Below are 16,972 nucleotides of genomic sequence, written 5' to 3' on the forward strand. Positions count from 1 at the left end.
ACAAGATGGAGCAGTTTTTATTCATGTGCTGTACCAGGCTGAAGCAAATCAGCAAGATGAGACCTCCAGTCTCAATGGCGAAGTTCAGCCCTACATAGACTCTGGCCTGTTTCGAGCGTATTTCCTGTTCCCTGACCCCTTGGACCTCTAAGCAGACAGACTAGAACTTGCACAGTATGCTTTCTATTTTCATTCTTGTCCAGCCAACGGTGTAATCTTGGAGAGGGTTTTCAGCACCGCATAGGCGTGGTGACACCCAAAATGGACCATGTTGTCCTCCGCCAATAACCAAAACATCACATTTTTTTTCTCCCAAACCTGGATTTGGGAGAATTTTCACACTCCTTTTGCCACTGTTGCTGTCTTCCATCCTGCCTACCATTATGTTGCCTACCTTCCATCATATTCTGCGTGTCTGCTGCTGCCACTATCATGCCACTGCCCCCATTATGCCATTTCTTATTTCTGCGTGCCTACATGTGTATTACCCCAGAGCAGACACTACCATTCCTACACCCTGCTACTGTTTCTGATGGCTAACAATAACGTCATCTGTGTATTTATTTCAGGTCCTCTTACATTGTGCATTCATAATATTGCTATGAAACTGTTATGTTCATGCACTTTGCTTGGTTCACCAGCAGGTGTCAGTGTATCTGGCAGAGAGAGATCTTTGGATAGAATGAAACTTACCATTCCATTCTCCCCCTTTTGGGCAGGAGTGGGCTAGTCCCACCAAGGGTGGTGGTGGTGGTGGGGGGGGGGGATTCAGGAAGCTATAGTCAGTTCTAGTTTAGTCAAGTCTAGCGTTGGAAACAGACAAGTCAAGTCTTGGCGAAGTGAGGGGAATAGCTGCCCCTCCTGCAGCAGGAGTCTAGAGGGAAGCAGCTCATAGAGCACCATGACTCCTTACAGATACAGACAGAGTATCCCGAGGGGGTCAACAACCAAAGGCACCCCACTCAAAAGGTACCAGAACAGTAATAAAGTCCAGCTACCAGACTGAAACCTGAGTTTAGCAAATTAAAGAGAGAAAGCAGAATATCCAAGTTTGCCTGCGAGTTTAACCCAAAACCTGCTGGAACCAAGAGAAAAAACTAATATTGTCTGGATGCAAGTTTATTCAAGTAAAGTTTTATAAAATCTGGACTTGACTTAATCTTCACCTCCTACAACTCACTCCATTATTGCTTCGGAGCCTAACCCGGGGAAGCAACGTTATCTAGGTATGAGCATTGTGACAGATACAAAAACTATTGAGGCTGCACCATGCCACCCTAAAAACCTGGGACACGATCGGCCCTGGGGGGTGGCACGTTGCACATGTACCATATGGATGCTGCCACAGCTGCTACTCCTTATTGCTAATCCCCTACTGCTAAAACTATTAACACCACACATCTGCCGCTACTACTACTACCACCACTAGTACTACTAACACTACTACTACCCATAGACAGCCGTTCTACTGCCTTGTATATTCCATGCTATGCTGCTTCTGCTACCGCCACGTGCCACTATATCCATACCCTTTCCACATCCACACTGCACTACTGCTGCTGCCAATTAAAAGGGAATAATTTTCTAGGCTTGTTCGAAACAAGACACTTTTTCTTCGAACATTCAACACTTGTGGGTGGTCAGGCATTCTGAACATTTAAAGGCATAATTTTTGGAGCAAACCCATGCTCCACTCATTGGTTTCACAAAATAGAATAAAAACATAGTAACATAGTATATTAAGGCCGAAAAAAGACATTTGTCCATCCAGTTCGGCCTGTTATCCTGCAAGGTAAGGCAGAGGAAGGCAAAAAAAATCCTGTGAGGTAAAAGCCAGTTTTCCTCACTTAAGCCTCATGCACACGTCAGTGGAACACGGACCATGTGATACCGGCCTAATACACTGGTATGGCCGCCGTGCACTCCTGCGCTCAGAAGAAATCCAGGCCGGTATCACACGGTCCGTGTTTCACCGTGTTTCACCGACGTGTGCATGAGGCTTTAAGAGGGGAAAAATTCCTTACCAACTCCAATCAGGCAATCAGAAAATCTACTACTGGTCTCGCTCAGCTTAGTATATTGCTTCCACCATATAAAGTAGACCAGTGGAAGGATAAAGTATGATGTATGATGGTAGAAACAAAATACTGGAGTGCTTCTTTGAATGTAAAAAAAAAAGAATGTAAAATGTTTCTCGATGAGCAAGTCTAAATATAATATTGCTATATAACAGTAATCACCAGATATGATTTTTTTATACAAAGTAAATTAAGCACAGGAGAATAATTACGGGTTTCTCATAATCCCGAGTGTTCAATGAGGTTCTGCATTATAATATAAATAATAGCGGTGAAGACTGAACGACAGAAAATGCGGGACCTGTTGTTAAAGCTGTTGTCACTTCCAGCTCTCTTATATCTCTATTAATAACCAAATCATTTATTTTACAGTAAAACTATATAAAAATAATGCCGATAATTACTTTTCACTCTTTTTTTTCTTTCTATTTTAGGTTACTTTCTTTTATGTTTCTCTCTCTGTAGATTTTGCACTTATTTTCAGAAAATATTCTTGCATTCTTAAACAATATCTGCTAAAATGTGGAATTACATGTAGGAATTATAAATTACCAGGTTATTTAGCAAAGTATCTATGTCTTAACTGCTGCCTTTTTTTTCTGTTCTCTACTTTTTTTATTGACTTTACATTATTTATAGTGTTGATCACGAATATTCTAATCGCAAATTTTTCTCGCAAATATTGGCACAAATATCTAGAATATAGTGCTATATCTTCGTAATCACGAATATTCAACATTTTATTCATCAGTACCCATGATTCCTCAATGCTTCTTGCTTGTGGCCCAATGAGAAGGCTGCAATATCTTTCACCTTAGGAGTAGTGTTGATTGCAAATTTTCATCGCGAATCTTCAGATTGACGATTTTCGCAATCAACAAAATAATGACAGGAGATAAAAAATTCTCGAAACCGCGAATATATGAAGAATATTCGCCCAAATATTTGGGAAATATCGCAAATTAGAATATTGCCACTGACGCTCATCACTGATTATTTACACTGTAACATGCTTAATTCAGTTCAGAATATGCTTCAACCAAATATTTCCATGATTACGAAAATCCATTTGTTAGGATTTCAAAGTTCAAAGAATGTAAATTACGTTCTCTTTACAATTTTCCTCCTGATCTACTGTCTGACGTTATGTGGAAACCTCCTCATGGTAACCCTGGTGACACTCGTCAGGGAACTTCACCAGCCCATGTACTTTTTCCTCACACAACTATCTATAGCTGACGTCTTACTGACCACAGATATTGTCCCTAGTCTGCTCCATGTTCTACTGCATAAAGTTGGGATCATTCATTTTGTAGGTTGCATTGCTCAGTTTTTTATATTTGCCTTCTGTGAGGGTTCAGAGTGTTTTCTTCTGACAGTCATGTCTTATGACAGATATTTGGCCATCTGTAACCCATTGCGGTATACCACCATCATGAATCGCAATTTGTGCCTGAAACTGGTCATTATAAGTTGGTTGTTGGGTTTTTCTTTCTCGACAGTTGAAATGGCATCAACATCCTCCTTACAATATTGTGGACCCAAAATCATTGATCATTTCTTCTGTGACCTGATGCCAATACTCGAACTATCGTGTTCAGATACCAGTGGTGTCCAGTTAGAAATTATGTTAATAGCTGCCCCTGTTCTTTTATGTGCTTTTATGATAATTATAATGTCCTATAGTTATATCATCTTTGTCATCCTGAATATTCCTTCATCTACTGGTAGACAGAAAGCCTTCTCCACCTGCAGCTCCCACCTCACTGTGGTCTCCATATTCTATGGAACATTATTTGGTGTTTATATACTTCCAACCAAAGGCCAATCGTTGAATATAAAAAAGTTTCTATCATTGCTGTACACTGTTGGGACTCCGTTGATAAATCCAGTGATATACAGCTTAAGGAACTCACACATCATTAAAGCTTTTGGGACATTTAAAAGTAATTTCTTGTAAAAGATACAAAACAATTTACACTGCTCAAAAAATAAAGGGGACACTAAAATATCACATCCTAGATCTCAATGAATGAAATATTTTTGTTGCAAATCTTTATTCATTACATAGTGGAATGCAATGAGAACAATAAAGCATAAAAATTATAAAAAAAAATAATATTGCATGGAGGTCTGGATTTGGAATGATACTCAAAACGAGTGCAAAATCTAATTTCAGGCTGATCCAACTCCAGTGGAAATGCCTCAAGACAAGGAAATGAGTCTCAGTAGTGTGTGTGGACGCCACGTCCCTGTATGACTCCACTACAACGCCTACGCATGCTCCTGACGAGGCGACAAATGTTCTCCTGAGGGATCTCCTCCCAGACCTGGATTAAAACATCAGTCAACTGCTAGACAGTCTGCGGTGCAACATGGCATTGTCGGAAGGAACGAGACATGATGTCCCAGATGTGCTCGATTGGATTTGTAACGCTCCAGAGTGGCATTATCAGTCCTACACCCTGCTTCTATCTGTTAATGGTAATATAATGTTATCTTGTGCATTTATTTCCAGGTCCCTAGACACTGTGCATTTATAATAATGTTATGTAATTGTTCATGTAATGTGCCTGGTTCACCAGCGGGTAGCAGAAACTATGGCAGAGCTACACTTAGAGAGAATGGAACTCACCAATCCATTCTCCCCTCCTTTCTTGGTCAGAAGTGGGACAGTCCAGTTTGCTACCAGAAGGAGGTAGGGAGTTCTGGTTGAGGCTCCATGTTGGAGCTGCCAGGATTCTAACCTATTCCCTGTCATAATCCAGTCAGACTACAGAGAGAAGTTGCAGCATCCTGCAGAAGCAGAGATTTCATTTAAGTCTGTTAGTACAGCAGAGTCAAAGAGAAACCAATGTAGTAGAATTGAGATTGTTTGCATGCCAGACTTAATGCTAAAGCCTGCTGGAACCAAGAAAAAGTCTGCAAACCATTTGGAGAAACGTTTATGCAAAGTAAAGCTGCCATTTAACTTCATCTCAAGAGCTGAACTCAAATATTTCTTCAAATTCCTCAATTGTTCACCCTATTTGTCTGCTTCAGAGCCAATGCCTGGGGTTCCAGCGTATCGAGGTAGGAGCACTGTGACACGTGCACAAAACATTAAGGGACCTTATAGACCACCCTATATCACTTGGCCATAACTACACGTGGGTACCAACACAATTTTTTAAAGGGACTCCGTCCCATGGTTGTTTAAATGCAATTGGCGTCACAAAACACTTATCTCATCTTAAAGAGACCCCTTGCGGACCGCTGTTGCTGTAGATTCAGGTCTGGGGAATGGACTGGACAGTCCATAGCATCAATGCCATCATCATACAGGAACTGCTGACACACTTCAGCCACATGAGGCCTAGAATTATCATGCATCAGAAGGAACCCAGGGCCCACTGCACCTGCATATGGTCTCACAATGGGTCTGAGGATTTCATCCCAGTATCTAATGGCAGTCAGGCTACCTCTGGCTAGTACATAGAGGTCTGTGCGGCTCTCCAAAGAAATTCCCCCCAGACCATTACTGACCCACTGCCAAACCGGTCATGCTGGAGGATGTTGCAGGCAGCAGAACGTTCTCCATGAAATCTCCAAACTCTCTCACGTCCGTCACATGTGCTCAGTGCGAACCTGCTCTTATCCGTGAAGAGCACAGGGCACCAATGTCAAATCTGCCAATCTTTGTGTTCTCTGGCAAATGCCAATCGCCCTGCATGGTGTTGGGCTGTAAGCACAACGCTGACTTGTGGATGTCAGGCCCTCATACCACCCTCATGGATTCTGTTTCTGACAGTTGGAGCAGACACATGGATATTAGTTTCCTGCTGGAGGTCATTTTGCAGGGTTCTGGAACTGCTTCTCCTGTTCCTCCTTGCAGTCCTGCTGCTGGGTTGTTGCCCACCTACAGGCACTTCCACATCTATCGATGTACTGGCCTGTCTCCTGGTATCTGCTCTGGACACTGTGCTGACAGACACAGCAAACCTTCTGCCACAGCTTGCATTGATGTGCCATCCTGGATGAGCTGCACTACCTGAGCCACTTCTATGGGTTGTAGGCACCGCCTCATGCTACCACTAGAGTGAAAGCACCGCCTCATGCTATCTCTAGGGGTGAGAGCAATGACAAAATGCAAAAGTGACCAAAACAACAGCCAAAAAGGATGAGAACAGATAAATGGTCTGTGGTCCCCACCTGAAGAACCGCCCCTTTATAGGGGTTGTCTTGCTAATTGCCTATCATTTCTGCCTGTTGTCTATTCAATTTGCACAACAGCAGGAGAAATTGATTCACAATAAGTGTTGTTTCATAACTGGACAGGTTGATTTCACAGAAGTGTGATTGACTTGAAGTTACATCGTGATGTTTAAAGAGGACCTTTCACCGATTATTACACTATGAACTAAGTATACAGACATGTAGAGCGGTGCCCGGGGATCTCACTGCACTTACTATTATCCCCGGGCACCGCTCTCCTGCTATGTCCTCCGGTATCTCTGTTCCCTAAGTTATGGTAGGCGGAGTCTGCCCTTGTTCTTCTGTAGCGCTGGCCAATCGCATTGCAGAGCTCACAGCCTGGGAGAAAATAACCTCCCGGGCTGTGAGCTCTGCGCTGCGATTGGCCAGCCCTAGAGCAGAACAAGGGCAGACTCCGCCTACCATAACTTAGTGACTGGAATCTCCGCCTACTATAACTTACTGAGCGAACATACCGGAGGGCATAGCAGGAGAACGGAGCGGCGCCCGGGGATAATAGTAAGTGCAGTGAGATCCCCGGGCGCCGCTCTCCATGTCTGTATGCTTAGTTCATAGTGTAATAATCGGTGAAAGGTCCTCTTTAAGTCTTCCCTTTATTTTATGAGCAGTGTAATTTGAAAAGTAGTACCAGCAAAATTGAAAGAAAAAATGAAATATCTTCAAAATCTTCAACCCTCTGACTCTACAGCAGAACACTTTCCCAATGCCTTCCTTTTCATCTTTTGAGATCAAGATGGCCACGCTGTGCATTTGGTAGTCCAATACACTATCTGTTACCATCAGATTGGTGAGACTGTAACACCCCAGAATGGAATTACTGCTCTTATGTCCTGCTTCTATCTGTGAATGCTAATATAATGTTATCTTGTGCATTTATTTCCAGGTCCCTAGACACTGTGCATTTATAATAATGTTATGTAATTGTTCATGTAATGTGCCTGGTTCACCAGCAGGTGGCAGCAACTATGGCAGAGCTACACTTCTGGTGTTTTCTGGTTGAGGCTCCATGTTGGAGCTGCCAGGATTCTAACCTATTCCCTGGCATAATCCAGAGTCAGACTACAGAGAGAAGTTGCAGCATCCTGCAGAAGCAGAGATTCCATTTAAGTCTGTTAGTACAGCAGAGCCAAAGAGAAACCGATGTAGCAGAGTTGAGATTGTTTGCCTGCCAGAGTTAATGCTAAAGCCTGCTGGAACCAAGAAAAAGTCTGCAAACCATTTGGAGAAACGTTTATGCAAAGTAAAGCTGCCATTTAACTTCATCACTCAAATATTTGTTCAAATCCCTCAATTGTTCACACTTTTTGTCTGCTTCAGAGCCAACGCCAGGGGTTCCAGCATATTCATGTAGGAGCACTGTGACATGTGCACACAAAACAATAAGGGACATTATAGGTCACCCTATATCACTCGGCCATTCCTACACCTGGGTACCAACACCATTTCTTAAAGGGACTCCGTCCCGTTGTTGCTTCAGTGCAACTGGCATCACAAAACACTTATCTCATCTTAAAGAGACCCCTTGCGGACCGCTGTTGCAAGACGACTTCATGTGAGCAGTGCTGGCCAATCTAACAGCAGGGTTGAAAGAGCAGGAAGTTTCTTGGAGAGCAAAGTGCACAGTGTGCATCAGGTAGTCCAGTAAGTAATGTGTCCATCTTGGATGGCAGAAGAGAAGCCTGGAGGTCAGATGAACTGCAGCTGAAAAGACAAAAAGCAGGGCACCAGGTTAGTGTTCTGATCATTCCCCACTTAATTGAGATTTTTTTTTTCACCAGAGGATCATTCTAATTAGGGTTGCAGCTAACGATTATTTGAATAATCGATTAGTTGTCGATAATTTCATCGATTAATCGGGAAAAACACCAAAATGACAAAAAAAAAGGGGTTTATATGATTTTACTTGAAAAATTATGTACAAAGGCCATATTAAAACAATTTTAGGAGTTACATAATTATAAAAATTTTGCATTAGAATGTAAAAAAGTCAGAGGCTGAGGCTAGCTCTCTTCTTACACGCTATGTTGCCTGTTGCAGAGAAGAGGCGTTCCGAGGGTGTGGATGTACTTGAGATAGACAAGTATGATCTTGCAAGTTTTTATTGGTTACACTTTTGCGTATATGTGACTTTTTAATCATTTATTTCATTTTTCTAGGATGTGAGTAAAAAGCAGCAATTTTGGATTTTTTTACTGTTTACGCCGGTTGCCGTACAGCATCGGTAACATTATAATTTATATTTGAAATGTATTTAACTATACACATGGGGGTATGTGCAGACTAAGAAGTGTACAGACACTAGGGTGCAATGCTTTGCACATACCCCCATGTGTATAGCAATGTGCAAAAGCCTGGGACATTGTGGCAATGCGGCAGTAACAGTGGCAGCATGATACAGGGCACATTATACAGTCGGCAACTGGCCTACCGACGGCAGGTGGGCTTAGCATGGCACGGGTGAGGTACTCCAGGGCAGGCTGAGACTCCATAAACGTACGCACGATGTAGCATAACGCACGACGTAGCGTATCAGGGGGCGGGGGGAGGAGAGCAGCAGCAGCGCCTGATTGGTGAGCGGAGGGTCAGAGAAGGGTGGGACTGAAAGTCAGGGGTCAGAGCAGGGGTGTTGCTACGGTCTGAAAACATCCAGGGCACAAGCCCACTGTATCCCACCCCTGTGAAGTCATGCCCCTCCAATGAAGCCACGCCCTCATCGTCGGGGGGGGGCCTTCACAGTAGTTATTAACCCCTTTCAGCAGTCCCCCTTTCACAGTAGTTATTAACCCATTTCAGCAGTCCCCCCTTCAGTGAATGAGGGACTGCTGAAAGGGGTTAATAACTACTGTGAAGGGCCTAGCCATCTGGGCAACCACAAAGATCATCCCCTCATCCCCCTTGTACATGTTCTGCTGGCTGCATGGGCTTGAGTTCAACTTCAGTCACTTCGGTTCGCAATCCCATCCTGCAGCGCATGATCCCGCGAGACCAGTTACCTACAGTGGCGGGTCTCGTGGGATCACGCACTGCAGGAAGGGATTGTGCACTAAAGTGACTGAACTCATGCCTGCGCAGCATGCAAGTAGCGGAACAAGTACAAGGGGGTGGAGCCATCATAACATTCCGGGCATTGGACAAAAAATCCGGGGCTCAAGCCCCAAATGTTTTGACCTAACGACGCCCCAGGGTCAGGGACTTAACTGCGGCCGTGCGGGAGCATGCAAAATGTATGGGACTCGCAGACATAGCGCCTGACCACCCGCTCCCGCCCACATAGCAACAAATCGGCCGATTATTCAATAACGGGATTCGTCAACAACGAATCCTGTTATAGAATATTATCAATAACGTTGATTAATCGTTGCAGCCCTAATTCTAATTTCAGGAGAAAAGGAAATAAACCATTTTGGTTTGTATAGGCTTCTAAGAATGGTAATTGTAACGGAACGCCTAGCACCCCGACTGGGTACCTCCATCGATAGTTGCTCCTAGTGCTTCCAGAGGACTCCAAGCACTCCACTTGACACCGTCAGCACTGCAGACCGCACGAACCGCCGAAGCTTGGTGGAGGTCTCGCCGCCTCCTACCCACCCTGGACCTACGACAAGGCTCCAGGCTCCAGTTGGTGAACCTCTCCTAAATCCAGAGACAGGAACCAGGAGCAAGCTCCTACAAGAGCTTATACTCAGGGGAGTATTGTGATATAGCAATCCCCAAGAGTGTAGTTATTCCATCCTCCAAACATGAGCCAAGACTTCATGAAGGTATAAAACAGGAACTCTTTATTGAGGGCTACCCGCCCGTATTTATGCAGGTCCCCATCTGGTGGACACGCCCCTAGGGGACCAGAAGGAAGACTGCGACACAGGACAGATATGCAGCAACTCAGGATACACAGACACAACACATCCCCACAATGCATCATGGTTTCCTCCTCTCTGCCCTGGAGACACCCGAGGAGTAATCCAATTATCTCTCAAGACAAAGGGAAATTGCCAATACACATGTGGGGACAACCGGACAGAAATCACCACCCAAACACACAATGTCACACCCCCACAGCAAACACAGACATTTAACATATTCCCAGATAGCTCAAGTCTGAGTGCATATCATTAGATGAAGGGCACTCAGAATACACAAATACATACAATTAGCTATCTGGGTACCCTCACATAACAAAATACAATGGGCATCTGCTACTCCTTGCTTCCTTGTTGCTCTCTAGCTTGGAGCTGTAGGTACTTGGTGGGCAGAGGCCGACTGCGCTCTGCCCCGATGCCAGCTCTTCCACTGGGGTAGCCTGTGGTAAGTCCGGCTCTGGAGAAGAGGATAGGGGAGGGCAGAGGCTGACTGCGCTCTGCCCAGATGCCAGCTCTTCTGCTGGGGTAGCCTGTGGGGAGTCAGGCTCTGGATAAGAGGATAGAGGAGGGCAGAGGCCAACTGAGCTCTGCCCAGATGCCAGCTCTTCCGCTGGGGTAGCCTGTGGGATGTCCGGCTCTGGAGAAGAGGATAGGGGAGGGCAGAGGCCAGCGGCGCTCTGCCCTGATGCCAGCACTTCAGCTGGGGTGCATGGTGCCAACTCCTGCTGGGTAGTAAATGAACGGTTAGGGCAGAGGCCAGCGGCGCTCTGCTCTGATGCCAGCTCTTCTGCTGGAGAGGGGTCAGTGGGGTTTAAAGCCTTACCCACTACCCTCAGTATTGGGCTGGGAGAGAGCTGTGGAGGGGGGCTATCACTTACCCCCTCCTCTGGATACCCCATCTGCCGCTGGGGAGAGAGACCAACTGTCTCCTCTCCCTGTAGAGTATACTGCCGCTGGGTAGTGAGACCGGCTGTCTCCACTACCAGTGATTCTGGTTGTTGCAGAGATGAGGGACCGACAATCTCCTCTCCCTGTACTCCCAGTGGCAGTTGGGGATCTGGGCCGCCTGCCTAGCCACCCTGTTGGGACGGTGGAGTGACTACGGTCCCATCTCCACCTGCCGACTGGGGTTTCTCCCAGTACCAGTCTATGAAGTCCCCTACCTCCACAGTTGGTGAGGAAGTAGGGGATACCTCAGCTGTGACTTGCCAGGGGTAGGGCTGCAGGTCTGGGCCTGGTATCCAACTGTCTTGTATCTTGCGCTGGGCTTGAATGGAGCGAAACAACTGTTGATAATCTTGCTCCAGTTCCCACTCCCTTTGGACCAGAAAGGTCAGATCTGCCCTCACCCCACTAGTTGTAGGCCAATTGTGCAAGTCCCACCTGTAGTCAGTAATGTCCCAAAATCTAGACTCTTCTGTGCTCCCAAAGTCAATGTCTTCAAAAGACTCCCACAATAAACCAGGGCAATTATATTCCTCACCTTCGGGCTTGGCGTACTCCTCCATCCATGGAGACTGTCGTACTGTGTCCCACCATAGTGCTTGGTAAGCGTCATCCAGCCAGGTTTTCTGCCATACCAGTGTCTCAAGCTCTGACACCCTCTCCATCAATGGTTGCTCTCCCAGTAGAAGTAGTCGCAGTGCCAATCGCATTCACAATCTCTGCTCCTTCCTGGGAAGACTCTCACCCCTCCCACGCTGCACGTCCTCCAGGGCCAGGTGCCATAAGCCTTTCCGCTCTGCATCAATGTAATACGGGTGATCTTCCTCATGGAATGCTGTGCAGGAACCAACGGTATCCATATTGCTGTAGCCAGGGGCGCTGTACGGATACTAGCGTTGCCCTCAATATACTCCACGGTGTCTCCGAGCTGTTTCTCCTCACACTAGGACGCCATCCCACTGCTTGCCACCAATGTAACGGAACGCCTAGCACCCTCACCGGGTACCTCCGTCGATAGATGCTCCTAGTGCTTCCAGAGGACTCCAAGCACTCCACTTGACACCGTCAGCACTGCAGACTCCACGAACCGCCGAAGCTTGGTGGAGGTCTCGCCGTCTCCTACCCACCCTGGACCTACGACAAGGCTCCAGTGGGTGAACCTCTCCTAAATCCAGAGACAGGAACCAGGAGCAAGCTCCTACAAGAGCTTATACTCAGCGGAGTATTGTGATATAGCAATCCCCAAGAGTGTAGTTATTCCATCCCCCAAACATGAGCCAAGACTTCATGAAGGTATAAAACAGGAACTCTTTATAAGCGTCATGATTCGATGACCATGCGCACATATGGCGATGTCCGCCGGCACCAAATTCTTTTGCATTACGCCGAACTTTGACCCATGACACAAAAATCAAGTGGGACAGGACTGCCAATTAAAAAGTTTCAGAACATGGACACCCCCCCCCCACCCTATAACAGAACCCGATCTGGCAGCCATTTTACATTTAGTGTTTTGCCAGTGTAGGGAGAGGTTGCTTTGTGGAGCAGGGACAGACTGCTGGGGACACCTAACGCTAGCTAATAGGGCCACAACTCACTCCTTTATTGCTTCGGAGCCTAACCCGGGGAAGCAACGTTATCTAGGTATGAGCATTGTGACAGATACAAAAACTATTGAGGCTGCACCATGCCACCCTAAAAACCTGGGACACAATCGGCCCTGGGGGGTGGCACGTTGCACATGTACCATATGGATGCTGCCACAGCTGCTACTCCTTATTGCTAATCCCCTACTTCTAAAACTATTAACACCACACATCTGCGCTACTACTACTACCACCACTAGTACTACTAACACTACTAATACCTATAGAAAGCCATTCTACTGCCTTGTATATTCCATGCTATGCTGCTTCTGCTACCGCCACGTGCCACTATATCCATACCCTTTCCACATCCACACTGCACTACTGCTGCTGCCAATTAAAAGGGAATAATTTTCTAGGCTTGTTCGCAACAAGACACTTTTTCTTCTGACATTCAACACTTGTGGGTGGTCAGGCATTCTGAACATTTAAAGGCATATTTTTTGGAGCAAACCCATGCTCCACTCATTGGTTTCACAAAATATAATAAAAACATAGTAACATAGTATATTAAGGCCGAAAAAAGACATTTGTCCATCCAGTTCGGCCTCTTATCCTGCAAGGTAATCCAGAGGAAGGCAAAAAAAATCCTGTGAGGTAATAGCCAGGTTTCCTCACTTAAGCCTCATGCACACGTCTGTGGAACACGGACCGTGTGATACCGGCCTGGATTTCTTCTGAGTGCAGGAGCGCACGGCATCATTAGTTGCTATGACGCCTTGCGCTTCCTGCTGCCGCCGCAGGACAGTAATACACTGGTATGGACGCCGTGCACTCCTGCGCTCAGAAGAAATCCAGGCCGGTATCACACGGTCCGTGTTTCACCGACGTGTGCATGAGGCTTTAAGGGGGGAAAAATTCCTTCCCAACTCCAATCAGGCAATCAGAAAATCTACTACTGGTCTCGCTCAGCTTAGTATATTGCTTCCACCATATTAAGTAGACCACTGGAAGGATAAAGTATGATGTACGATGGTAGAAACAAAATACTGGAGTGCTTCTTTGAATGTAAAAAAAAAGAATGTAAAATGTTTCTCGATGAGCAAGTCTAAATATAATATTGCTATATAACAGTAATCACCAGATATGATTTTTTTATACAAAGTAAATTAAGCTCAGGAGAATAATTACGGGTTTCTCATAATCCCGAGTGTTCAATGAGGTTCTGCATTATAATATAAATAATAGCGGTGAAGACTGAACGACAGAAAATGCGGGACCTGTTGTTAAAGCTGTTGTCACTTCCAGCTCTCTTATATCTCTATTAATAACCAAATCATTTATTTTACAGTAAAACTATATAAAAATAATGCCGATAATTACTTTTCACTCTTTTTTTTCTTTCTATTTTAGGTTACTTTCTTTTATGTTTCTCTCTCTGACGATTTTGCACTTATTTTCAGAAAATATTCTTGCATTCTTAAACAATATCTGCTAAAATGTGGAATTACATGTAGGAATTATAAATTTCCAGGTTATTTAGCAAAGTATCTATGTCTTTATTTATTCTATTTTAATGTTTTACCAATTCGACATGCTCCATGACTTTTTTTTTCGCTTTCTGCATATTGTGTCTAGTTTTAGCCAGTACTGTAAAAATAAGTAGCTTTAAAACTTAACTGCTGCTTTTTTTTTTCTGTTCTCTACTTTTTTTAATTGACTTTACATTATTTATAGTGTTGATCGCGAATATTCTAATCGCAAATTTTTATCGCGAATATTGGCACTTCGAGATTTCACAAATATCTAGAATATAGTGCTATATCTTCGTAATCACGAATATTCAACATTTTATTCATCAGTACCCATGATTCCTCAATGCTTCTTGCTTGTGGGCCAATGAGAAGGCTGCAATATCTTTCACCTTAGGAGTAGTGTTGATTGCAAATTTTCATCGCGAATCTTCAGATTGCCGATTTTCGCAATCAAGAAAATAATGACAGGAGATAAAAAATTCTCAAAACCGCAAAAATATGAAGAATATTCGCCCAAATATTTGGGAAATATCGCAAATTAGAATATTGCCACTGACGCTTATCACTGATTATTTACACTGTAACATGCTTAATTTAGTTCAGAATATGCTTCAACCAAATATTTCCATGATTACGAAAATCCATTTGTTAGGATTTCAAAGTTCAAAGAATGTAAATTACGTTCTCTTTACAATTTTCCTCCTGATCTACTGTCTGACGTTATGTGGAAACCTCCTCATGGTAACCCTGGTGACACACGTCAGGGAACTTCACCAGCCCATGTACTTTTTCCTCACACAACTGTCTATTGCTGACGTCTTACTAACCACAGACATTGTCCCCAGTCTGCTCCATGTTCTACTGCATAAAGTTGGGATCATTTATTTTGTAGGTTGCATTGCTCAGTTTTTTATATTTGCCTTCTGTGAGGGTTCAGAGTGTTTTCTTCTGACCGTCATGTCTTATGACAGGTATTTGGCCATATGTAACCCATTACGTTACACCACCATCATGAATCGCAATTTCTGCCAGAAACTGGTCATTATAAGTTGGTTGCTGGGTTTTTCTTTGTCGACAGTTGAAATGGCATCAACATCCTCCTTACAATATTGTGGACCCAAAACCATTGATCATTTCTTCTGTGACCTGATGCCAATACTCGAACTATCGTGTTCAGATACCAGTGGTGTCCAGTTAGAAATTATGTTAATATCTGCCCCTGTTCTTTTATGTGCTTTTATGATAATTATAATGTCCTATAGTTATATCATCTTTGTCATCCTGAATATTCCTTCATCTACTGGTAGACAGAAAGCCTTCTCCACCTGCAGCTCCCACCTCACTGTGGTCTCCATATTCTATGGAACATTATTTGGTGTTTATATACTTCCAACCAAAGGCCAATCGTTGAATATAAAAAAGTTTCTATCACTGCTGTACACTGTTGGGACTCCGTTGATAAATCCAGTGATATACAGCTTAAGGAACTCACACATCATTAAAGCTTTTGGGACATTTAAAAGTAATTTCTTGTAAAATATACAAAACAATATACAGTGCTCCAAAAATAAAGGGGACACTAAAATATCACATCCTAGATCTCAATGAGGGAAATATTTTAGTTGCAAATCTTTATTCATTACATAGTGGAATGCAATGAGAACAATAATGCATAAAAATTATAAAAAAATAATATTCCATGGAGGTCTGGATTTGGAATGATACTCAAAACTAGTGCAAAATCAAATTTCAGGCTGATCCAACTTCAGTGAAAATGCCTCAAGACAAGGAAATGAGTCTCAGTAGTGTGTGTGGACGCCACGTTCCTGTATGACCCCACTACAACGCCTGGGTATGCTCCTTACGAGGCGGCAAATGTTCTCCTGAGGGATCTCCTCCCAGACCTGGATTAAAACATCAGTCAACTGCTAGACAGTCTGCTGTGCAACATGGCATTGTCGGAAGGAATGAGACATGATGTCCCAGATGTGTTCGATTGGATTTGTAACGTTCCAGAGTAGCATTACCAGTCCTACGCCCTGATTCTATCTGTGAATGCTAATATAATGTTATCTTATGCATTCATTTCCAGGTCCCTAGACACTGTGCATTTATAATAATGTTATGTAATTGTTCATGTAATGTGCCTGGTTCACCAGCAGGTGGCAGCAACTATGGCAGAGCTATACTTAGAGAAAATGGAACTCACCATTCCATTCTCCCCTACTTTCTTGGTCAGAAGTGGGACAGTCCAGTTTGCTACCAGAAGGAGGTAGGGAGTTCTGGTTGAGGCTCCATGTTGGAGCTTACAGGATTCTAACCTATTTCCTGGCATAATCCAGAGTCAGACTGCAGAGAGAAGTTACAGCATCCTGCAGAAGCAGAGATTCCATTTAAGTCTGTTAGTACAGCAGAGCAAAAGAGAAACCAATGTAGCAGATTTGAGATTGTTTGCCTGCCAGAGTTAATGCTAAAGCCTGCTGGAACCAAGATAAAGTCTGCAAACCATTTGGAGAAACGTTTATGAAAAGTAAAGCTGCCATTGAACTTTATAACAAGGTCTGGACTGAAATATTTCTTCAACTCCCTTAATTGTTCACCCTATTTGTCTGCTTCAGAGCCAAAGCCTGGCGTTCCAGCGTATCCAGGTAGGAGCACCGTGACATGTGCACAAAACATTAAGGGACATTATTGGGCACCGTATATCACTCGGC

At 44.2% G+C, this 16,972-nt stretch overlaps 2 protein-coding genes across 2 annotated transcripts; both read left to right on the forward strand.

Annotated features, from left to right (window-relative positions):
• The first annotated feature begins 3,087 nt into the window (after positions 1-3,087).
• LOC120989329 (olfactory receptor 11L1-like) lies at positions 3,088-4,038 on the forward strand. The gene has a single exon (XM_040417372.1). It carries the CDS (start codon positions 3,088-3,090, stop codon positions 4,036-4,038), a length of 951 nt encoding a protein of 316 aa, XP_040273306.1.
• Positions 4,039-14,843: 10,805 nt separating this feature from the next.
• Positions 14,844-15,794, forward strand: LOC120989335 (olfactory receptor 11L1-like). Its single transcript, XM_040417384.1, has one exon. It carries the CDS (start codon positions 14,844-14,846, stop codon positions 15,792-15,794), a length of 951 nt encoding a protein of 316 aa, XP_040273318.1.
• The last annotated feature ends 1,178 nt before the right edge of the window (positions 15,795-16,972 follow it).

Source organism: Bufo bufo, chromosome 1, assembly GCF_905171765.1.
Source record: "Bufo bufo chromosome 1, aBufBuf1.1, whole genome shotgun sequence".
Taxonomy (NCBI): Eukaryota; Metazoa; Chordata; class Amphibia; order Anura; family Bufonidae; genus Bufo; species Bufo bufo.